Source organism: Podarcis cretensis (assembly GCF_951804945.1).
Source record: "Podarcis cretensis genome assembly, chromosome: 2".
Lineage (NCBI taxonomy): Eukaryota > Metazoa > Chordata > Lepidosauria > Squamata > Lacertidae > Podarcis > Podarcis cretensis.
In genome coordinates, this window is record NC_137171.1 from 35,186,831 (window position 1) to 35,212,257 (window position 25,427).

The window sequence follows — 25,427 nt, forward strand, 5'->3', positions numbered from 1 at the left end:
GTGAAAGACTTCTGGGAAAAGATATACAATGAACTGAAGAAGATTCTAAAATATACATTTACAAAGAAACCAGAAGTCTTTCTGTTAGGAATAGTAGGAAATGAGATAAAAAGGAAAGACTGTAAATTTTTTCAATATGGGACTACAATTCCTATCCCTGACCACTGGTCCTGTTAGCTAGGGATGATGGGAATTGTAGTCCCAAACATCTGGAGGGCCAGAGTTTGCCTATGACTGAAGTAGGACATGTCAATTTGCCACAACTTCATCTGGTGAGGTTCTGGATGGCAGCATACACAAGTGCCACTTTACTGCTAGTAATCCAAAGGAAGAGCCCTGGTTGTATCAGTCTCTTCACTCTGGATTGGTCACCCAACAGGGGTGTCCAAAGAGCTCACAGTTTTGCAACCCCAAATTTAATAGTCTTAAAGTGCCTTCTAAACATGCATACAGTTGGTACCTTGGGTTACAAACCCTTCAGGTTACAGACTCCACTAACCCAGAAATAGTACCTCGGGTTAAGAACTTTGCTTCAGGATGAGAACAGAAATCACGTGGCAGCAGCAGGAGGCCCCGTTAGCTAAAGTGATGTCTCAGGTTAAGAACAGTTTCAGGTTAAGAACGGACCTCCAGAACGAATTAAGTTCTTAACCTGAGGTACCACTGTACTGCTCTTTCAATTTGTCCTCTTCCAATCTGTTATCTAGAGTAGAATTCTAAGTAGCACTAAATGGGGTATGCATACACCGAATGAGGTCCCTTCGCTCAATAAGACTCCCCCTGTCTTATTTCCCTAAATCTGATCTTGGTTTTTCTCCAACCCTCCAGAACAGATTTACGGGACAATGGAGGGGAAAGTCCCATTGTGAGAGTAGTTCTTGTTTCAGATATGCAACAACTTACTTGAACGCTGTCCATTGTATTGAATGGTTCTTTAGAAAAAGAAGGGCTAGACAATTTTTTTTGGGGGGGGGAATAGAACTGAAATTATGACTTGACTATTATTACTTGATTTGGGTTGGGCAAAATTGTTTATTTAACTGGATAGTGGTCCAGCTCCAGCTTTGCAGGCAGCTATCCTGGTTTTTAATCTGCAAAAACAAGTCAAGAATTGGGGTTGAAGAACTTCCTCAGAAAAGGCTGGAAATCAGGATTGCAAGTAAACTAAGAACTATACTGACAGGAGATTCACAGTGCACTCCTGAACATGTCTACTTAGAAGTCCCATTGATGGACTTCAGGGGAGTTTACTCCTAGATAAGTGGGAAAGTTGGTATTGGATTGCAGCCTCAGAAGCTCTGTTAACGTAGTTTTTAAAAACAAATGAGAGTGATATGGAATTTGGCTTTACAGGTCCACAAATTTCTGAATAAAAACCACGATCTGTTACGCATAGAGGTCCTGGAGATATTTTCCCACAGCCACCACAAGGTACAATCAAATAGTTTGGGTTAATTATTATGCTTCACTGCAGACTATTCCTATGATCTCACAGTCAAGAGATGTAGAGCTCTGTCTGATACTAATTTCTTTGTGCTGCAGTACTGGTAGACATCAAGAGACACTTAATTGTATACCAGTTTCCTGGTGGATAGAAAAATCACTCCTGAGGTGTATATGCTTTCACATGACACTCCCTTGTTCCAAGATAGCTTTGTTTTGTTTGTTTGTTTCAGAGAGGAGTTGGTTTATTTTTAGATTTATTTTATAACTGGTGCAAACATCTGCATCTATAGTTTCATCTTTTGCATAAGCAGCACTGGTTGATCAAACTTTTATATATAAAGAACACAGTGGTACCTCGGGTTACAGATGCTTCAGGTTACAGACTCCGCTAACCCAGAAATAGTACCTCGGGTTAAGAACTTTGCTTCAGGATGAGAACAGAAATCCTGCTCCGGCAGCACAGCAGCAGCAGGAGGCCCCATTGGCTAAAGTGGTATCTTAGATTAAGAACAGTTTCAGGTTAAGAACAGAGCTCTGGAACGAATGAAGTTCTTAACCAGAGGTTCCACTGTACTGTGTAATTGTAGAACCTTATGTAAAGGACATATGTTCTAAGAGGCTATAATAAAAGTTTTATTTTATTTGATGATCTATTGGATTGTTTGAAAACTGCTCTTTGCTTTTTTCATTGGCAGAGTATGGAGGGAGCTAGCTCCATGCTAACGTTTCAACTAAATGTTCTAAGTTTATTCTGAAACTTTGATTTCTTTTGTCCACCTCTCTGAAGCTGGTGTCCCACCTTTTTGAGAAAGTGAAGGAACAGCAGATGAACCAGAGAGAACCAGGAAGTGGAACTAGAGTCCAAGGGCCGACACATCAAGCTTCTACGTTAGTGTCTAGATTCCAGCACTCCTTGCAAGATCTCACAGCTAAACTAGACAGGTGAGGGAATGTGGTGGTGCTACCACCAATTTGTGTTGCCACCTCACGGCACGGAGTATGAGCCTGTGGGAAGGCGAGGTCAAAGAGTGAGCTGCTGATCACCCATTCAGTGAGCTGTGGTGCTGAAGATGGAGAATTAGTTTGGAGCCACATCTCATGCTGTTTTAAAATGGACGCACTTTACTTCCTTTCTCTCTATCCTACAGGAGCCACATTTTCTTTGTTCGGTGCATCAAGCCTAATTCCAAAAAGGTAAGTTGGTCTTTGCAGGGCTAGGCTGTACCTGAGGCTGTCTTTGAGATGCTACCAAAACAATGCTCCAGCTGAGTTATGCAAATCAATTGAAAGTTCTTCCATACACATGCTCAAGGATAGCTCAGTCAGTAGAGTATGGGACTCTTAATCTCACGGTCACGGGTTCAAGCCTCACGTTCGGCGAAAGATTCCTGCATTGCCGGGAGTTGAGCTAGATGACCCTCGTGGTTCTTTCCACCTCTACAATTCTATGATTCTGTGAAAACATGCTCTAACCCAGGTGTTGGGGACCTCTGGATCTCCAGGTGTTGCTGAACTACCGCGTCCATCAACTTTTGCCATTGGCAGTTCCATGGATGCTTGTCCAATTACCAGAAAGTCTGCTCCTGAGCACAGTAACGTTTTGGCAGCCCACCCCACGTATTCTGATGGCTAGAAACAAGCTAGAAACTTGCTGTAAAAACAAAGGACACTTTAGATGTCCATCTAGTTCCTCTGCTAGAAACAGTGTCAAATTACATATACAGTGGTACCTCTGGATGCGAACAGGATCCGTTACAGAGCCCTGCTCGCATCCTGAAGCAAACGCAGTGTGCGCGGGTCGCGATTCGCCTCTTCTGTGCATGTGCGTGACATCATTTTGAGCGTCTGCGCATGCGCGAGCAGCGAAACTTCTGGGTTACTTCCGGGTTGCCGCGGAGCGCAACCCGAAAACGCTCAACCTGAAGCAACTTTAACCCGAGGTATGACTGTATTTGGAAGCTAGATGAGAAACTGTTTTGCTCATTGCAGGTATTGTACCAATATTCCCTCTCATGTATTCAAAATCTCAGCCACCCAGTAAATAGTAATTATGTGGACTATAACACCTAAGAAGGGCTGGTGTCTTACTCTACATAGGCTGCCCTGACACAAGCCATTTGGGTAGCCATGGATTTGCATTATCCATCCCTTTAATGCAAGGGTGTCCGTATGATGTATTCCTCACCCCAGTGTTGTCCTTTACCTACCCCCCCACACACACTTTAAATGTGCTTTTCCTTTAAAATCTTTGGAAAGTCAGAATTGGGAAAAGACCTCCAATTAAAGAGGGGAAATGTCCAGGGCAGCACAGGAATATCCACATGTTGTTCGGATGTGGACAAGCCCAGGGATCACAGATGTACCGGTAATTTGTGGGGGGAGCCGACAAGGTACTGGTTCTTTCCAGTGGCCTTTCTGTGTCTTGTCCTTGTTCCCTTCTTTATTTGGCTAATTGAGACCATTCTCTTTAAACTTCAGGTGCCAAACATATTTGATACTGAATACGTGGCTTCTCAGCTAAGGCATTCTGGGATTTTGGAGGCCATATGCATCAGGAAAGAAGGTTATCCCATCCGCATTCCATTCCGCCATTTCCTAATCAGGTGAGCCTGTTACCTCCTATTTTAACACATAGGGGCCCTCCTCCTATTTTAACACAACGTTGTAAAAGAAAGGCACACCAATAACATAATAACAATTTAAGATGCAATAACGATAGTAAATCAAGCACGCCAAACCAAACAGTTGGAGCAATAAAACACAGCGGCTCTCGCAGCCAACTTCAAAAGTTTTAGAACACTAATTGGAAAAGACTTCCAGGGTCAAAATCGGGTGTTATTCCAGACTATAGGAGCCATACTCAGAAGATACAGCAGTTGATCCTACATTTGGACATTCTCTGCAGACTCTTCATCTGACATTAGGGAGTTGGAGGGGTGGGAAAGAGGGAGGTTTCTGAAAGCCTGGAACTTTGTGGTAAGGAAAAATGCACTGGAAAGCATAGAACCACCAAGCAAACAAATCAGAACAAATGCTCCCTAGACATGTTGTCCCTGGCTCCTGAAGTGCTGGGATTTGCTTCCTTTCTCTGTAACACCCTGTGATGAAGGAGTTTTAGCAGATGGTTCTGTCTCCTTTCTGCTCATCAGGTATGGAGTCCTGGCCGGCCGAGGGCAGAACTCCTTGCAGGAGAGAGATGGCTGCGCCGCAGTGCTTTCACAGGTGGTGGGAGATCTCTCGGAGCTCTATCAGATTGGAGTCACCAAGGTGGTGTGCCTTAGCACTTCTCTTCCCCGCAACTTATGAAAGACCGTGTGCATGCTGTTGGTTTCATGGGGGGGGGGGTGCATTCTCTTGGTAACCTCATGACTCTTATCACTGCCATGTGCTCTGTACAGGGCTACCCTTGGCCTGGTGCTAAATGCTGCGGATAGACAGTTGATGGAGACAACAACTATCGTCAGCATGTAACTCCAGCGCTCCAAAGCTTTCACTGGCTAGTCATACGCTACCAGGCCAGGTTCAGGGTTCTTATATTGATTTACAAGGTCCTTAACAACTTGGGTCCAGGGCATCTCAAGGACTGCCTAATTCTGGTCCTGGTCTAACACCTGGCCACTATACTACAAAGGCTCTTGATTCCAAAGGGGCAACTGGATTAGAGACTTGAGGAATCTCCAGGCTTAGGGACCAATTTTGGCCCTCCAAGACTCTCTATCAGGCCATACCCTTCACTGACCCAAATGTTTTTGCCTGTAATGTGTCCTTACACTCTGATAGCGACTCTTACTTATCTGAATGGAGGATAGAGGGTGTGTGTTGGAACTAACTGTACAGGGATAAAATGAACATTTGTTGCTCTACCCACTTTCACCACTGGCATGCGGTCCTTTCGAGGTTGCCCAAAAGGAATGCTGCCCTTAGGCTGGAAAAGGTGGTTAGCCTAAATGGGCTCTTTTAGTTGCTAACTGGTAAAATAAATATTTTGGTATAAATCAAATATATACACTGAGCCTCAGCAACTCTTCATGCTTGACTGGAGAAAGAAAGTAAATATGAAATAAACACTCACTAGATGCATTTATTTGCATAGTCTTTGACAAATTGGTCATTGAAGACTTGGGCGTAGGTAATAATTAGGGCTGTTCACTTGCAAATAGCAATGTTCTTTATTGCCTCCTTTCCCCGCCCAGGTGTTCTTGAAGGAAAAAGCGAGGCAGATGCTAGAGAGAAGATGGAATCAAAAGCTGAGCTGGGCGATTGTTACCCTTCAACGCAATCTCAGAGGCCTCATCAACCGTAGGCGGTTCCAGGTCTTCAAGGAGAAGGCCTTGGTCATCCAGGCTCATTTCCGGGGTTACGTGGCAAGGTCAGAAAGTGCAAAGGCTGTAGTGCTGTTGGAAGGCTTGAAGGCCACAGAACTGAACTGTTTTTAGCATTAAATGAAAGGCCAAACTCCATTCAGCCCTGGTGCAATCATGTGTACTGATTTCAGTGGGACTGGCTAGAAAGCTCCCCACCACCACCACTTTCTCACAGTTGTCTCTTGTTTCCTGACTTCCCCTTTTCTTTGTAACCTCCAGGAAACGGTACCAAAGATTGAAGAAGACCCTGATGCAGTTTGGGGTGGCCATGCTCGTCTCTAGACCACTGACTCATAAGAGGAGGCAATACCAGGTAATAGGGTTACTGACAATTGGCAATGCAATAGGTAATATACTTTTCTGCTATAAGGTTTTATTTGAGGGATTGTGTGTGACATGGGTTAAAGCTATGGTTTTCCCAGTAGTGATGTATGGAAGTGAGAGCTGGACCATAAAGGCTGATCACCAAATAATTGATGCTTTTGAATTATGGTGCTGGAGGAGACTCTTGAGAGTCCCATGGACTGCAAGAAGATCAAACCTATCGGTCCTGAGTGCTCACTGGAAGGACAGATCCTGAAGCTGAGGCTCTAGTACTTTGGCCACCTCATGAGAAGAGAAGACTCCCTGGAAAAGACCCTGATGTTGGGAAAGATGGAGGGCACAAGGAGAAGGGGACGACAGAGACGAGATGGTTGGACAGTGTTCTCGAAGCTACCAGCATGAGTTTGACCAAACTGCGGGAGGCAGTGGAAGACAGGAGTGTCTGGCGTGCTCTGGTCCATGGGGTCACGAAGAGTCGGACACAACTAAACGACTAAACAACAACAACAGTGTGACATGGGGATTCTCGGCACGTACGTTTTAGACAAGGTCCCAACAACAGAAAGCAAGGCAAGTTAGCAGGTTAATGCTTGCAACAGTGAATGATAGTGGAGATGGTCGTACTTTGAAGTTGTCCGGAGGTCCAGCAGAAGATATAGAAAAGAGAAGCAGTTTCTCTGTGTGGGCTATCCATGTGCTGTTCACACACTTCAGGGTATTCTGTTATTGGAAGTATGTCACTGGACAGAGAGGGAATGCCCTTGGGGCAAGGGAAGGGGGAGCATCAGAGCAAGGAGAATCAGAAAGGAAATACAGGGCTCTCTGATGCGGCAAAGCCCTGTCACCAACCAGGAAGTTCAGGAACAGAAGGGGAAGCGGTGCCTTCCCACGCCTGCTATGTTGGAGAAGGAACCAAAGGAAGCCACTCCCCAAATCTGACTCGTCGGATTCAGATGCATGATTAGGAACTGTAGCTGTTTGCACATATGTTAATAAAGAACTGTAAATATCTCTCTGAGTGAGCAGAGGGTGTTTATTGCGAAGAGCAGAGATCACATTGGCAAAGTAGGACTGGTGGAAGGGGTGGGGACAGAGGTGCCGAAACTCACCATGAACACCTCCCTTGTTCTGTTATAATGACAATGGTGTCCACCTGAGAGGTACCAGAACTGAGTTGCAGCGAGTTCTGGCTGAAAAAATGCCCTGATTGTAACCATTATATACACAGGGCAGAATGATGTGGTCGATTTGAGTAGTAGAAATCTGGGCTGTACCTCTTTAGGAGTCATATGGAGTCATTTATTTACTTTTTGAAACTCTATGCATGTAGAAAGTTGTGCATCAGATTGGGACTACAGTTCCCATCATCCCTGACCACTGTTACTGTTAGCTAGGGATGATGGGAGTTGTAGTCTCAAATCATCTGGAGGGTCGAGTTTGCCTATGCCTGATCAAGAAGCCTTTTTAATTGAGGAAGCAACTAGCTAAGGGCAGGAAATGAAAAACAATCCAAGGTGGCATTTTTGGCGGGGACGGTAGATTGGAGTAAGAGTCTCTGTAATGCATTTCCAAAAACTTGCCTAGGGAGTAGCCCAGTTTGGACCTGTGTCACCCACATCTGGCTACTGGAATTATCAGGTGGTCTCAATCTTTGTGTGAGGTTAGTCCAGAATAGTGTGTGCCCAACTCCCAGCTGTGAGCACTAATCATGTGTGTATCTTTTGAGAAACACTCTGAACACTCGTCTGCTGTGCTCTGACAACTTCATTTATATCTCTAAAATATTTGTTACCAGTGCTAGGGTATTACTGGTGTTACTATACTAGAAAATTTCAGCGTTTTCACCAGCAGTCATGACTCTGGAGAAGATGAAACTTGGAAAAGAAACCGAGGCTAGCACTCATTGTCATTGGTTTTTTTATCATGTATATTCTGGCTAAAAAGCAACCCCCCACCCCTGGGCTTTTAATTTGGGGAGCACCTTCTAACGATAGTTTTGTTCTGGGCACCGGCAAATGAGGACTGCTTTTCAGTCCAGGGGCAGTCATGGTAACCCTGTGGGTAGCCTCATTCTATTGGTGGGTAAGGATGAATGCAGGCTAAAGTGGGTGGAGCAACAGATGTGACCATCACTTTTGTATAGCCAGCTTCATTCTGTTCAGAGGTTTCTGAACAGGGCCGCTTGTGGACGCTAACTGGTTCACAGCACAAAAAATGTTTGCTTTTTGCAATCTGGAATCATTCGTGTTCATCCTAAACATGCTGCTTTCTGTGTAAATTGAATCTGGATCCTGCCATCCACAGGGACGGGTATGGTTATTGGATACATGTTTGAAAAACCTTCCCTTTGATTAGGTTATTTGGAACCTTTTGCTTGCTGTACATGCCCCAGGTGAATGGAGAAGGAAGTGGCCAGTGTGAATGTGGTATATGCCTACCCACAATGTCACTGAGCAGGTGTGGATACACCTCCCCACCAGAGCTGCCTTCATCTGTTGCAAGGGAGCAGGTGGCACTGAGCTTCTTGGTCTTGCTGATCAGAAAGTCGGTGAGTCGAATCCCCACAACAGGGTGAGCTCCCATTGCTCTGTCCCAGCTCCTCCCAACCTAGCAGTTTGAAATCACATCAGTGCAGGTAGATAAATAGGTACCCCTGTGACAGGAAGGTAAATGGCATTTCCGTGCGCTCTGGTTTCTCTCACAGTGTTCTCTTGCACCAGAAGTGGTTTAGTCCTGCTGGCCACATGACCTGGAAAGCTCTCTGTGGACAAACGCCGGTTCTCTCAGCCTGAAAAGTGAGATGAGTGCCGCACCCCATAGTCGCCTTTGACCTGTCTTAACTGTCCAGTTGTCCTTTACCTTTACATCTTTTGTAAAAATGGACTCACTGCGAGGTAATGCAGTGTGGATCTGCAATGAGCTTTAGTTTTTGGAATGAAGCCACTTTCTCAGTGAGCATTTTTAAGGGAAGAAAAATATGAAATAGGCGTACATTGTGTGAGGACTACATAGAAAATACAAGTACAGTCATACCTTGGTTGTTGAACGGAATCTATTCCGGAAGTCCGTTCAACTTCCGAAAATGTTCGCCGACCAAGGCGTGGCTTCTGATTGGCTGCAGGTGAAACACTTATTTCTGGGATTGCGGCATTCAGGAGCCAAAACGGACGAGTCCCAAGGTGTTCAACAACCAGGGTACAACTGTACTCTGTATCCATTGATTCTAAAATAGAATGCTAAGTGTGTACAGCCACCACACTTTCTTTAGCTTAGAAAGTAAGAGGTATTGTCACAATCCGGGCAAGTGTGTTCAAGGAGGGCACAGAGCAGGGCCAGTGAAGACTCTGGTCTGGGAAGGGGCTTGGGAGAGTCTTAAAGGCTTTATAGAAAGGCCTGAGGACCATATTCAGCGTCTCAGCCTGAGGTTCCCAACCCCGGTTGTAAATGAGACTTGTCAGGTTCCTTACATGCAAAGCACAGGCAGCCTTGATCTCCAGGAGCTACGAAGAACCCTGGCTTATTCAAATGTGACGCAATTAATATGTGGGAAGGTACAAGGTCAACATGAGAAACTCTGACACACCTTTCCACATGTTCTCCGAGACTCCCAGATAAGCAGAGAACATCCTGGTGTACCATCCAACGCTACTGGCTAAATTGCTTTGTGACTCGCCCTGTGAAAAGAAAGCTCAGGGGGCCAAAAGCCATGACAAGGATTGCCTCTGAAAGTACCAGGAAAATGGCTGCCAGGTGTGTGGTGATAAGTCCTGGGAGGCTCTGTGATATGCATGCACTTCAAGTCTTCCTAGTCTGCTGTTCTGCCTGAGTTGAGCATGTGCTGTGCACCTGTTCTTCCCAGCCTGAATAGCTCCCGGCTCTTCTTTCCCAGGAAACCACCACAAAGCTGTGCTTTGGCTTCATCATTCCTGCCCTCAGTGTTTACTTTATGAATACACTCGGCACTTAGGAAAGAAAACGCAGCAGTGTAAGGTCTCAAAGTTCACTGTTAAGACTTGCAGAACCTCCCTCTCCTTGTCATTCCGCACTGGGAGGACTTTAGCCCTCTTCAGCCTTAACCTGGGCTGTGCCCCCTTGTAGCTCCTTTCGGCTGCTCAGTGGCAACAGCCACACAGCTGCGCTCAGTGGGGAGGAAGAGAAAGGATACTCCATAGATCACGGAAGAGCAGGCAAGTGCCATTGTACAGGGCTCAGCAAATGTTTCGTTTACATATGGGAAAGACAAAGCCGGATAGGAGATTATGATTCTGCCACTCTATATGTCCTTCTGGGGAGAAATAAACACTCAGCTGTGAACCTTCATGGGCTGGTTTAAAATTGCATTCTCTAGCAGCTGGAAGGACAGGGGGAGAGGTGATTAAATTTTCCTAGCACAGTACTGTATACTTTTGTCATATAGGACGTTCGTAATGTTAAATGCTAATGTAGCTTAGAGTTAAATAACTGGGACTAAATAGCATTCGGTAGAGAATTGCATTACCCTCTCCCATTCCATGCTGTTAAAACTTCCTGAAGCATCTGATTTTAGCCACAGTTGGAGACAGTATACTGGATTTGATGAACCATGGGTACAGGGCCCACCCGAAAATAAAGTTGCATGTGTCCTGCCAAGGACATTGCTATACAGCCATTGATTCATATTCTGGTTAAGCATCTGTGGATAATTGTATTGTAGGAATAAAAGAGTTACCGTATTTTGCCATGCATAAGACAATGTTTTTTGCTGAAAAAATTGGGGGTCGTCTTATACATGGATGGTGAATGCACAGGGGTTAAAGAAAACACTACTTACATCCCCGTGGCTGCTGTGAACAAGCTGCCGGAACCGCCCAAGCCACTGTCCCTCCCGGGTGCCAGGCTTGGATGATCTCTCAAAAAACACTCAAAAACTTAGGGCGATCTTGGTTCCTGGTGGGGCACGTTACCCCAGGTTGCTATGCCAGTGCCGGTGCTTTGAATAAAATATCAAAGTTTTGTTTGATGTTTAAAATATTGATTTCTTAATTCTGGGTTCAAAAAAATAGGAGTCGTCTTATACCTGGGGGTGTCTTATACACGGAAAAATACGGTGTCTCCTGCCCTGACATTACAACAATGATGTTGTGGTGTGTGCTGGGTACCGATTGTAGGGTTTAACAGGGTAAAAGAAAGGTCTGTGAAACAAACCAGAAAGGAGGGGAAAGTGAAAAAGTCTTAAAGAGCTCAGCCTGCTTTGGTTTTCAGTCGCACCTTCAGAGATGGGAGTTGCTATACCTTACAGCGAGGGTACCCAGTGTGGTGCCCGCCCTCCGATATTCTGAACTACAACTCCCATTATCCCTGATTGTTCACCATGCTGGCTTGGGCTAAAAACATCTGGAGGACGCCACATTGGCTGCTGCTCTACAGTAGGGAGATTTGCATCATCTAGATTGACAAGAGAATTCAAATCCCCTTATCATAAGGAGAACATAAAAAGGGCCTGTTGGATCAAGCCAGTTGTGGTGCATCTAGTGCAGTACCCTGTTCTCACAGTGGCCAACCAGATGCCTATGGAAAGACCCAAAAAGAAGGACATGAGAGATGAGTGCCACAACTCTCTCCTCATCTCTGATTCCCATCAACTTGTATTCAGGAGCATACTTTTCTCTGGGCAGTTTTGTCACACCATGCATAAGCTTACCGCTCTGTATCATGTCTCCTCTTACCTTTTCGTTTAAACTAAAAAGGCCAACCTTTCCTCACAGAGGAGTTGTGCCATCCCTTTGATGATTTTCCTGAACCTTCTCCAGCTGTATAATACCCGTTTTCAGGTGACTGGAACCGTACACAGTACCCCAAGTGTGGTTGCAGCATACGCTGTCATAATATCAATACGATCTGTAGCAATTTTATTTTAAATTCGTCCCTAATTATTATGGAATTTACCTTGCCTCACATGGGTTCATCTTCATCAAGCTATCAGGCACGACCCCCCAGGTCGTATTCCTGGTCAATCATCTCCACTTCATTTTTTAATAATAACAACAACAACAACAACAACAACAACAACAACAACAACAACAACAAAATAATAATAATAATAATAATAATAATAATAATAATAATTAATACTACAGTGGTACCTCTGGTTACATATGCTTCAGGTTACATACACTTCAGGTTACAGACTCTGCTAACCCAGAAATAGTACCTTGGGTTAAGAACTTTGCTTCAGGATGAGAACAGAAATTGTGCTCCGGCAGCACGGCAGCAGCGGGAGGCCCCATTAGCTAAAGTGGTACCTCAGGTTAAGAACAGTTTCAGGTTAAAAATGGACCTGTGGAACTAATTAAGTACTTAACTCGAGGTACCACTATAATAATAATAATTTATTTATTATTTATATTTTTTAACATGCTTTCTATTAGGTTATTACTACAACACATACACATACACACCACACTTTAAAAATATATAAAAAAAATCAAGTCCAGACCCCTTTTACCCTTGTTTTCATTGAATTGCCTTTGCTGTTTTGCATCCCCTTTGTTCAGTTCAGAGAGGTTCTTTTGGAGCTCTTCGCCACCCCGAACAATTGAGTATCATTCGCAAACTTGACTACCTCATTGCTCATCCCAAACCCTTATATCATTTATAAACAATCTAAAAAGCACAGCTCCTAGTAGCAATCCTTGGGTAATGCTGAAATTTCTTTTGCGCAAAGGATAGTCTGTCAGTGAACACACCTTGCAAGCATGCATGATTCTTTTTTATCCTGTCCTGATTACAGAGGAACGAGTCACTGGGCAAAGGTGCTGAGGAACGCAGGTGTCTGGAAAATGGTATGTCAATTAAATACAGGGTATAATCTGGCAAAGCCTGATAACATTTGTGAAACCATAGCTTTGTTTTAGAGTTTCAATCTGACACTCCTGGTTTGCATGGGGAAGAACTACCATTCACTTCAATGGGAGATGTTTCCCCCTGTGTAAATCTCCAGTATGGAGGCCTCAGTCCAGATTGAGACCATAGTGGGGATGGGGGGTGGGCAAAGGTCTGGACTGGGCAGCTGGGCTGGCAGGGATGCTGTCACAGCAGAAGTCCAGGGTCCCTCTCGCCATAAAGAACAGGAGGGGTCTGACAAATGCAGCAGGTTTCACTTACACATTTGAAAGTGAAGTAATTGCCCTCTGGGATGCGGGTGGCGCTGTGGGTTAAACCACAGAGCCTAGGACTCGCCGATCAGAAGGTTGGCGGTTCGAATCCCCGCGACGGGGTGAGCTCCCATTGCTCAGTCCCTGCTCTTGCCAACCTAGCAGTTTGAAAGCACGCCAAAGTGCAAATAGATAAATAGGTACCTCTCTGGCGGGAAGGTAAACGGCGTTTCCGTGCGCTGCTCTGGTTCGCCAGAAGCGGCTTAGTCATGCTGGCCACATGACCCGGAAGCTGTACGCCGGCTCCCTCAGCCAATTAAGCGAGATGAGTGCCGCAACCCCAGAGTCGGTCATGACAGGACCTAATGGTCAGGGGTCCCTTTACCTTTTTACTAATTACCATCTAAAGAGGGTCCTCACATCAGGCCACTAAGTACGAAATCTAAAGTTATCTGACTCCAATACTGCAGGTTGTGTGTTTTTAAAATGCCATGCTCTTAAGGACACAGTTACAGAGTCAACATATTGTCTAGTTGAACCCTTGGTGTCTCTACTGTGTCAGAGACAGCGTTGGCAGCAAGTTGCCCTGTTCTGTGTCAACTTTCTTGAAATTGGTGCCTGCAGTTATAAGATGGATCATGCAGTTACAGTGCCGATACACCAATGCCAAAACATATAGGTGCTTAAGGTGCTGCCAGGACTCTTTGTGCTTAGTCTGTCCCTACAAAAGATCTGTCTATCCCTCTGGAATACTGGCACAGCTGTGTGTGTGCAGATTCAGCAAGCACAAAGCACAGTTCTTTGATGTCCATGCATGCCCAGGTTCTTGGCAACGCCCTAATATTCTGAACATTAGGGCAGATACAAATTGAAAATTCTGGTATTTCTCTCACAGTTGTTTTAATAGGGCCCTGCCACAAAAGGCAACATGGTAAAACAACCTTCTCCAGGTGGCAGCAGAACTTGGGAAGGGAAGATAGATGAGGGCAGAGATTGGGGTCTGAATACTGCAAGAAGGCTTCTTAAAATGTTGACACTATTGTGGGGGGAAGGTGCTAATTGAGTTCTACTTTAAGCAGCAAAACCTCTTGGCATTGTCAAGGTTTGGTATTGCCAGGTGACTTTAATCATTGATCTTTCCACTCTGCGATGATTGGTTTAGTGTGATTGTTAATCATTGGTTTAAAGTGATTCACATGATGTCACTCAAGATAGCACTTGTGTTAAGGCAATTATCACATTTTGTTGGCGCCCATTACATAATGCCTGTGGCACATGAGATGCAGCTTCTGCCACCATGCATGTGCCTGTTTGTTTTAAAGGTTAGCATTTTAGTAGATACGCTTTTTACATTGTTTTAATCCCATGGATAGCTCAATAGCTAAAAACATATGAAAGTTTATTGTTTAAAAATTATGTGTGTGTTTTGTCTGTATTTATTTTATTTTTTGTGAGCCCCCTTGAGCCCTGGTTTCAGAGAAAAGGTGGAGTGTAAACAAGCAAATAATCAATAGTCACTGAGTGATTCCACTTGGCAGGTTTTTGAGCATGAGTAGGCAAACTAAGGCCCGGGGGCCAGATTCGGCCCAATAGCCTTCTAAATCCAGCCCACAGATGGTCCAGGAATCAGCGTGTTTTTACATGAGTAGAATGTGTGCTTTTATTTAAAATGCATCTCTGGGTTATTTGTGGGGCATAGGAATTTGTTCTTTCTTTTTTCCAAAAAAATGAAAGAGTATGGAATTTGTTTGCAACTTTATGATGTTAACAGCATGTATTAACATCATAGACGTACATCCATCTTTGCTGCCCCTTTCCTTTCTCCCTAATCTGACCTGTGAATATCTTTTGTAATGCCTCTGGTATTTTATGCAAGTGCAAGGAATAGGAAGGTGGACCAGGGGTGATTGCAAGGATACACAGAAGCAGACTGGGAACTGCAATGAGACGGTTAATTGAAATCTGGGTGGAAGGTATGGATATGCAAGAGATTTCTGGGAGGTCCTCTTTGGGGGGAAAATATATCTCTGCAGTAATGGGGCAATTGATACCCTATTAGCATTGGCCCTGTGTTGGTTAAGCTGTCAGAATAGCTCACTGGGTGAATAATTACCGGTAGATGAGCTGCAAAAAAAAGGATAAATTTGGCTGGCTTAGATGCCTTTCTTGACCTATATAAACTGGAACAGGAACTTAAAGCAGCCTTCAGAAACTCAGGTTGATTTGTGGAGAGCATTAATATGAGATGAAAACTAATTAATGCTTCTAAATGTCTTTTAACTGAGCAGGAATAATGCACAGCTGTGTTTGTATTCTATGCTTTTATTTTAGTTGGTCAAATAACAAGTTTGTACTCCCAAGTGTTGTTTCTGATGTTGCTTTATTGTGTTAATTTTTTTTTTTTTTTAAAGCTGAGGCACAGCAGGTGGCCAGCACAACCCCCCCCCCTCCTTATACCGCTGCTGAGAGGATAGTTTGCTTTGAACACTAAACTCCTTTGAGGCTAGACTGAAACAGCCACAAAATGTGCTACTGAAGAAATTAAAACTGTTCTTGCAAAAAAAAAAAAAAGCACTCATTTGTTCTCCAGAAGGCCTTCCTGTGACAATTTATTAAAATATAATTAAAATCTTAGTTTTTCCATTAAAATCTTAGCTTTACATTGTAAATAACATGTCAGACTTACTGGCACTGAATGTTGTAATGGGCAATAGTTGGGGAGATGTGTGAAATGTGTGCAGACATGAAGGTGCCATCTGTGTACAACCTTGTACATTCTTGAATTTGATTAGATGCTGTAGTGATTGTAGGTTTGTTCCAGTAAGCTTCCCAAACTTCATCTTCAAATTCTGTATTCAAATCAGTTTCCCAAAAGTATTTTGAGGCCTGACATATCGCCTCAATCTATATCTAGCAAGACCGAGTGGATAGCAGAGACTATGTGTTTGTTAAGCCCCTTTCATTGATGAGGCATCACTGTCCAGGTATTATTATTTTTTGCAAATGTAGTTGCCACTCGGATCACGATGGGTCATCACACTGTATTTCTTTACCATACAACTCTGCATCCCCCATCACTAATCAGTCGTTAACTGCATGGGAAGCGGGTGGTGTTTGAAAATCACATGTTTTGATTTCGTCACATAAGCATTCCGGCAGGTACAGTCCTCTGTACATAGAACATGGTATGTCTTTTACTGTTTTCCTTTCCCTTAATTCCTGAATTCATACACCAATGCATAAGTATTAAATATGGAAGTTTTTCACCAGCTTCTATGGATCCTATGACTCAGGCTCTACTTAAAATAAATCAATCCCTGGAAGCATTGACAAAACTTTCGACAGAGAATTCTAAAAAATTAACAGAGTTGACAACAAGGTTGGATGTGAATACGGCTAGTGTCGCATCGAACACAGATTCTATAAATAGATTAATTCAGGAAAATTCAGAAACACGAAAGATTGCAGAAAGTGCAAAAATAACAGCTGAAGAGACAAGGGAAAAATTTGGGCCTATTATTAAAAAAGTGAATGAGCATGATGCAGCCCTCTCCTTACTGGAACTTCAACGTAAAGAGAAGAATTTAAAATTTAGATTGGTGCCTGAAGTGGAAGGGGACAACCTTGTGAAATTTCTCACAGAGAACATCATAACTTTTTGGCGGGAGGAATGGGAGGAAGATGAGGAACTTGAGATAATATCAGCCTTTCGACTGGGTAGAAGGCAGGACAAAAAACCAAGGGACTGCCTAATTACATTGAGATCAAAAGAAGAAAGAGATAGAATATTGAATTTGCATTACCAAAAGGCACTGGTGATTCAAAATTGTCAGATACAGATTTTTAAGGACATTCCTAAATACATTTTAGAGGTGAGAACATATTACAAGAGTTTAGTAGACCTGCTGAAGAAAAATACTATACCATTCAGATGGGAATTTCCACAAGGATTGTCCTTTAACTTCAATGGAAGGAAGATTAAAATAAAAACAATTCAGGACAAAGAACTATTTCTAGAGAAGTATCTGGAGGATTTGCAGAAAGGAACCGTGGAGGAGAGGGAACCACCCGATATAGCAAATTTGTCATTTGGACTTTCATTACCACCATCGGAGGAAGAGCAGAAGCTTGGAGCAGTTGGAGGAACAGCTACCTAAATACAAAATGTCTCTGCAACTCCTTAGTTGGAACTGTAATGGTTTGAACCTTCCTCGGAAAAGAAGACAGGTTTTTCACATTTTGAAGAAAGAACAATTAGACATAATATGTTTGCAAGAAACCCATATTGCCAGGATACACAGGAAATTATTAATAAATAAGAGACTCGGTCAAGAATTCATTTCATCAGATAAAGTAAAGAAAAGAGGTGTGGTGATCTATGCAAAGGAAAAGTTGGTTCCAAAATTGATATTTAAAGATGAACAAGGAAGATACCTGGCAATTGAAATACAAATTCAAGGAGAAAAGATATTAATTGTGGGAGTTTATGCCCCAAATGAAGGGAAGGCTGAATTCTTTAGGAAGTTGCATGAGACATTAGTTGACTTTTTAGATTATAAAATCCTAATGATGGGAGATATGAATGGAGTTGTCTCAACAAACATGGATAAAGCACAGAGACAAGTGATCTCGAAAGAAGGGAGACTACCAAGGATCTTTTTTGAAATGACTGAAACAATGGACTTGATTGACATTTGGAGAACAAAGAATCCTTTAGAGAGAGAGGGAACTTTCTTCTCAGAAGCAAAAATGACATGGACAAGAATAGACCAAATTTGGATTTCTAGCAGTCTGGCGTCAAGAACAAAAAAAGTAGAAATCTGCCCAAAAACGTGCTCCGACCACAACGCGGTTAAGATGGAGATGAAACTAACAACTACTGGTTCCTTTAGATGGAGAATGAATGACACCCTATTTAAGGACGAAGAGATCCACAAGAAGGCCCTTAAAACATTAAAAGATTATTTTGAGATCAACAGGAAAACAGATGTGGAAAAAAGAATAATTTGGGACGCAAGCAAAGCCGTGATGCGAGGTTTCCTAATTCAACAAAATTCTATTAAGAGGAAGCAACAAAATGAAAAGAAGGAAAAAATTTTAGAAAAAATAAAAGAAGGAGAGAAGAAGTTGAGGTCCAAACCAAAGTCTCATGAGATTTTGAGAGAAATAAAGTTTCATCAGATGCAATATATGGAACTCATGAACCAACAAATAGAATGGAAGATAAAGCAAATGAGACAAAAAACTTTTGAATCAGCGGATAAATGTGGGAAACTTCTGTCATGGCAATTGAAAAAAAGGCAGAAAATGAATACGGTAACAAGTTTAGAAATGGATGGAAAGATTATCCACAAACCCAACAAGATCAACAATTGTTTTCAAAGCTTTTTTAAGAAATTGTATGCACAAGGGCCAACCAACGAGCAAGAAATAGAAGAATTCATCAGAAAATACGGTTTACCAAAAATCTCAGAACAAAGTAAAAGGATCTTAAACGAGGAAATAACAGAACAAGAAATAGAGGGTACCATTCAAAATATGAAACTGGGAAAATCACCAGGACCAGATGGCCTGACGGCCAAATATTACAAAATGCTGAAAGAATGGCTGATACAACCATTGAAGGAAGTTTGCAATGAAATTTTGAAGGGGAAAAAGGCACCTGAATCGTGGAAAGAGGCTTTCATCTCACTTATACCGAAAACAGAGACTGAGAAGAACCAAGTTAAAAACTACCGCCCTATATCTTTACTCAATGTGGATTACAAAATTTTTGCAGACATTTTGGCAAAAAGATTGAAAAGAGTGTTGGTAGAAGAGATTCATAAGGACCAAACAGGCTTTCTCCCAGGTAGACATATGTCAGACAATGTGAGGAACATTATAGACATTTTGGAGCTGCTGGACGTTGACATTAATAGGAAAGCAGTTTTGATTTTTGTGGATGCGGAGAAAGCCTTTGACAACATTTGTTGGACTTTTATGAAAAAGAATCTCCAAGGGATGGGGGTAGGTCAAGGTTTTGAAAACGGTATAGGTGCAATATATTCTCAACAAAAAGCCAAATTAATTGTAAATAACGTGGTAACAGAAGAAATACCTATAGAAAAAGGTACACGACAAGGTTGCCCAATATCCCCTTTACTTTTTATATCAGTCCTGGAGGTTTTGTTAAACATGATCAGAAAGGACCAGTTGGTTAAAGGAGTTCAGGTCGGAGTTAGACATTATAAATTAAGAGCATTTGCAGATGATCTAGTATTGACCTTGCAACAGCCAGATACTAGTACTAAAAGAGTTTTAGAATTAATTGAAATATTTGGTCGAGTAGCAGGTTTTAAATTGAACAGACAAAAAACGAAAGTGTTGGAAAAAAATTTAACAATGGAAGAAAGAGAGAGTTTTCAGAATGAAACAGGCTTGGAAATAACAAAAAGGGTAAAATACCTAGGGGTAAACTTAACATCTAAGAATGTGAATTTATTTAAGGATAATTATGAAAAATGTTGGTCAGAAGTTAAAAAGGATCTGGAAATTTGGTCAAGGCTGAAACTTTCCTTGTTAGGCCGAATCGCTACTATTAAGATGAATGTATTGCCTAGAATGCTGTTTTTATTCCAGACGCTGCAGATTGTGGACAAGATGGATTGTTTCAAGAAGTGGCAGAAAGATATATCAAAATTTGTCTGGCAGGGCAAAAAGCCCAGAATTAAATTTAAGATTTTAACTGATGCAAAGGATAGAGGGGGGTTTGCCCTGCCGGACTTAAGACTCTACTATGAATCAGCAGCTTTCTGCTGGTTGAAACACTGGCTACTTCTTGAGAATACTGACATTTTAGATCTGGAAGGGTATGACAATAGCTTTGGTTGGCATGCATATTTATGGTACGACAAGGTAAAGGTGTACAAAAGTTTTAAAAACCATATTGTAAGGAAAGCATTGTATAATGTTTGGATTAGATACAAAGATCTGTTGGAAAGCAAAACCCCTAGGTGGGTGTCACCAATGGAAGCTAGGGAAGTAAAAAAGCTTAATATGGATTCTAAATGGCCAAAATATCATGAGATTATAGAATACGATGGTGAAAGGGTGAAACTTCAGAGTTATGAGAAACTAAAACCTAAGGTTCGAGATTGGTTGCATTACTACCAGATAAATGAGACGTTTAAACAGGACAGGAAAATAGGATTTCAGAAAGAGAAGTCAAAATTAGAAACAGAATTGTTGGAACCCAATACTAAGAATTTATCAAGAATGTATAACTTGCTGTTAAAATGGAATACACAGGATGAAACGGTGAAATCAGCTATGATTAAATGGGCACAAGACATAGGTCATGATATTATGTTTGCTGACTGGGAACAGTTATGGACCACCGGTATCAAATTTACTGCATGTAATGCTTTAAAAGAAAATATTATGAAAATGATCTACCGGTGGTACATGACCCCAGTCAAGCTTGCAAAAATTTATCATTTGCCTAATAATAAGTGTTGGAAATGTAATGAGATTGAAGGCACTTTCTACCACCTTTGGTGGACCTGCCCAAAGGTTAAAGCTTTCTGGGAAATGATCTATAATGAAATTAAGAAGGTCCTTAAGTGGACTTTTCCTAAGAAACCAGAGGCTTTCCTCTTGGGTATGGTGGGCCAAGTGGTGTTAAGGAAGGATAGGACATTCTTTATGTATGCCACTACAGCAGCAAGAATTCTACTGGCAAAGTATTGGAAGACGCAAGAACTACCTACTCTGGAAGAATGGCAAACAAAGGTGATTGACTTTATGGGACTGGCTGAGATGACGGGCAGAATCCGGGACCAGGGGAAAGAGACAGTGGAAGAGGACTGGAAGAATTTCAAGATATATCTTAAAAATAACTGTAAAATTGAGGAATGTTAAGATGTCAGGGGGTAAGAAGTAAAGAATTGCAGCAGTAAACAAAAAAAACTTAAGAAATATTTATGAAAAAGAACTAAGACAATGGACTTAAGGGTTGCTAAAGAATTTTAAACAAGGATGCAGGGATAGGGAGGTATGGGGAAGTCAGAGAAAAAAGGTTATGAACCGATGATTATGAAGTTATACTGTGTTACATTGTTCTTTATTTTATGTGTGGAAAATTAATAAAAATCATTATAAAAAAAAAAAAAAAATAAATAAATATGGAAGTTTTTATCAAGTGGAAACATCTATCTTCTGCTTTTAATAACAACGCTTTGAGTGTGCTCAGAGAGGCACTCTGTTGTTCCATTCAAACTGCATGACTTTTGTACCTCGCTCTGGATTCTAGATCTTGGGGTTCTTGGGGGGGGGGGGAAGCAGCTCATTCAAGTCTACCCACCCACTTATCCTAGTTTATTAAGTTGTTTATGGAAGGGATAGATTGCTGTTGTATTCTTTTGAGTTTTTTTCTTTTAAAAAACAAAACGCTAATTTTTAAAAGAGGGGGAAAGTTATTCAATCAATCAATCAATCAATCAATCAATAAACCACCCCTTTGATTCATTTCCTCTGTAGGATGTTCGACGGCTGGAAATCCCTGCTGAGCTTGCTGCCTTACTCCGTTTGGCTGAAGGTGAGCAGAGAGCCTTTGACTCCTAATTTTTTTTTTTTTTTTGCTACAGTCCACACACTTCACACATGTTATGCTTTAGAGTAGAGCTGAAATAAATTCCCCCTCCAAAATAAAAGTCTTGTAAACTTATATAGGGTGTCCTTACATAATGTCCTGCTGCTTGTGGGGTTCCTAGTGGCATCTGGTTGGTTACTCTTGGAACAGAATGCTGGCCTGGATAGGTCTTTGGTCTGATCTAAGCAGTGCTCTTTGTATAAATATTGTTTCAGCAGTTTGGTTGCTTAAGTGATCACTAGCCAGTAATGTTCGATTTCAATATTAGATACAGTGGCACCTCGGGTTACAAACGCTTCAGGTTACAGATTCCACTAACCCAGAAATAGTACCTAGGGTTAAGAACTTTACCTCAGGATGAGAACAGAAATTGTGCGGCGGCAGCTGGAGGTCCCATTAGTTAAAGTGGTACCTCAGGTTAAGAACAGTTTCAGTTTAAGAACGGACCTCCAGAACGAATTAAGTTATTAACCTGAGGAACCACTGTATTGACAGACAGTGCTTGCCAATTTGTGATAGCTAATACATGCAGTGGTCTTCCAAGCTTTGGGGAGATACTTTTGCCATTGATTTGTTTGCCAAAGGACTGGAGTGTCTGCCATAGAACCACTACTTGTCACAAAGGATTCTGGGCATAAACACTGCTGGGCCTCACCATGAACCTGTGTGAACTGAGAATGTGCTAGTCTAGAACCCACCAAGCATTTGCTTCTGGTTATCTGGTTGGCCACTGCTAGAACAGGATGCTGGACCGGATGGGCCATTGACCTGATGACCAGGCACTTCTTAGGTTCTTCTCTCCCCCCCCCCCACCCACCCATTGTAGCTACAGTTGTGGTTATTGCTTTCGCTTAGTGTTTGTTTGGACACCCAAAAAATCCCTGTTGATCTCAGTAGCCGTATAAAAAAAGCAAGAGTGTGCCTCACCAACTGAGCTAACATTATTAGTGTTTTCCTGTCTTGCAGGTCACCACCATGCCCAAATTAATCAGGTCACAGAAGTCTCCCCTCCGGAAGTTAAAGCAAAGGCTGATCTCTCTCTGCCACCTGACATCAATAGCTTTCCATTCTCTGCGTTCATAAGGTCGCATTTTCAGGTAGGAGGTTGTCTCGGAAAGTTGGAGTTCACTAGAAAAGCCACTCACTTCATAAAATGTTAAGAGTTGGAAGGGACTTGGAATGCCATCTGGTCCAATCCTAGGTGCAGAATGCAACTTCAACATCCCTGACCCATGGCTGTCTAGCCTCTGCTTAAATGCCTTAAGCAAAGGAGAGCCTGTCATATTTCAAGGCAGTCTAATTCATTGTCAAACAGATCTTAGTTCTGTTTATTTCCCTGTAGTAAAAGTCCATCTATTTGATGGTGATCATCCGAGTGTTTTGCGGGAAGAAAGGCTCTAGATAAGTCTTTCCCAGACACTGGGTCTCCAGCTGTTTTTGGACTAAAGGTAAAGGTAAAGGGACCCCTGACCATTAGGTCCAGTCACAGACGACTCTGGGGTTGCGGTGCTCATCTTGCTTTTTTGGCCGAGGGAGTTGGCACACAGCTTCTGGGTCATGTGGCCAGCATGACTAAGCTGCTTCTGGCAGCATGGGGATTCTGGCAGCACGGGGATTCCCCCGTCACGGGGATTTGAACCGCCGACCTTCTGATCGGCAAGCCCTAGGCTCTGTGGTTTAACTCACATCGCTGCTTAACCCACAGTTAATCCACAGTTTTTGGACTACACCTCCCTTTATCCCTAGCTAGCAAGACCGGTGGTCAGAAATGATGAGAATTGTAGTCCAAAAGCAGCTGGAGACCCAGTGTTTGGGAAACACTGATCTAGATCTTTCCTTCTTGCACCTGTAGCCCCCCAGTCCACTGGGCTTCCTCACCCTTCCTCTTTACTTTGGCTGTCAACTCTGCTGCTGTCACATGGGAGAAATGATTGGGGGAAACAAAAGGCCCATTGCTTTGCCCTACCTGAACAGCGGTGGCTCTGAGAGCGATGCACATCGCAGTGTCTTCACTTTGCTTAACATTAGTAATGCTGCTTATGAACTCAGCACTTTTGTTCCTCGTCCATTGTAGGAAGCGGGTTTCCCTGCCCTTGGGCAGCCCCTGCAACAGCCTTTGACCAGACTGGATGGTGAGCAGAGGCAAAGTGCTCTGCAGCTCAACAAAGTGGTAAGAAAAACAAAAATAATGAGCAAGCAGCTAAGTAGCTAGGCCTCGCTGGAGACAGGAGATGTCCCGTTCCCCCACTCAAAGTTAAAGGTGCTTTGAAGGTGGGGATCACTGCCCATGGTGTGTACAGCTATACTGATTTTCCTCTGGGGAACAAGTTTTGCAAATACAGATAGGTAGCCGTGTTGGTCTGCCATAGTCAAAACAAAATAAAAAAATTCCTTCCAGTAGCACCTTAAAGACCAACTAAGTTAGTACTTGGTATGAGCTTTCGTGTGCATGCACACTTCTTCAGATACACTGAAACAGAAGTCACCAGACCCTTCTATATAGTGAGAAGGTGGGGAGGGGTATTACTCAGAAGGGTGGTGGGATTGGGTGACTGGCAGATAGCTGTGATGAGCCTGTTGACGACTCTTAACGACTGCAATAGGTCTTACAGGAAAAAGCAAGGGGTGAGAAGGTGAAAAATGGCTTTGTCATGTATAATGAGATAAGAATCCAGTGTCTTTGTTCAGACCAGGTCTCTCCATGGTTTTAAGTTTGGTAATAAGTTGCAATTCAGCAGCTTCTCTTTCCAGTCTATTTCTGAAATTCCTTTGTAATAGAACAGCTACTTTGAGATCTTGTATAGAATGTCCTGGGAGATTGAAGTGTTCTCCTACTGGTTTCTGTCTTGTGGTTCCTGATGTCGGATTTATGTCCGTTTATTCTTTGGCTTAAGGTTTGGCCTGTTTGTCCAATATAGAGAGCTGAAGGACACTGTTGGCATTTGATGGTATACACAATGTTAGACGATGAGCAATTAAATAGTCCCGAGATGGTATGTGTGATGTTGTTGGGGCCAGTAATGGTGTTGTCCGGGTGTATGTGGCAGCAAAGTTGGCATCTGGGTTTATTGCAGGCTCTGGTGCCAGTGTCCGTGTTAACTCTGGTTGTAGTATTATTGTGGGTTAGGAGTTGTTTAAGATTGGGTGGCTGTCTGTAGGCAATGAAAGGTCTTCCTCCCAGAGCTTGAGAAAGAGAACTGTCATTGTTCAGGAGAGTTGTAGATCTCTGATGATGCGTTGTACTGTTTTAACTTGGGAGCTGTATGTGATGACTAGAGGTGTTCTGTTATTTTCTTTTTTGGGTCTGTCTTGCAGCAAGTTCTCTCTGGGTATCAGTCTGGCTCTGTTGATCTGTTGTCTAACTTCATCTGCTGGGTATTTTAGTTCTAAAAAGGTTTGCTGTAGATCTCTTAGGTGAGAGTCTCTGTCTGTAGAATTGGAGCAGATGCGGCTGTAACGTAGTGCCTGGCTATATACAATGGACTGTTTGGTATGTTTGGGATGGTAGCTAGAGGCATGTAGATATGT

General features: G+C 42.7%; 1 protein-coding gene across 5 annotated transcripts in view; it reads left to right on the forward strand.

Moving 5' to 3' along the window:
* LOC307210257 (unconventional myosin-XVB-like) overlaps positions 1–25,427 on the forward strand; it is a 77,026-nt gene that overhangs the window by 6,010 nt on the left and 45,589 nt on the right. Inside the window, exons 5-14 of one of the 5 annotated variants that reach the window (XM_079965862.1) lie at positions 1,354–1,431; positions 2,234–2,388; positions 2,595–2,640; positions 3,925–4,049; positions 4,596–4,713; positions 5,640–5,815; positions 6,030–6,123; positions 21,788–21,845; positions 22,866–22,996; positions 23,974–24,069. In XM_079965862.1, the coding sequence (XP_079821988.1) occupies positions 1,354–1,431; positions 2,234–2,388; positions 2,595–2,640; positions 3,925–4,049; positions 4,596–4,713; positions 5,640–5,815; positions 6,030–6,123; positions 21,788–21,845; positions 22,866–22,996; positions 23,974–24,069 (1,077 nt within the window). Of the gene's footprint in view, positions 1–1,353; positions 1,432–2,233; positions 2,389–2,594; positions 2,641–3,924; positions 4,050–4,595; positions 4,714–5,639; positions 5,816–6,029; positions 6,124–10,236; positions 10,322–12,903; positions 12,956–21,787; positions 21,846–22,865; positions 22,997–23,973; positions 24,070–25,427 lie in introns of those variants that run through there. The other 4 variants (XM_079965861.1, XM_079965863.1, XM_079965865.1 and 1 more) reach the window with 4 other exon arrangements.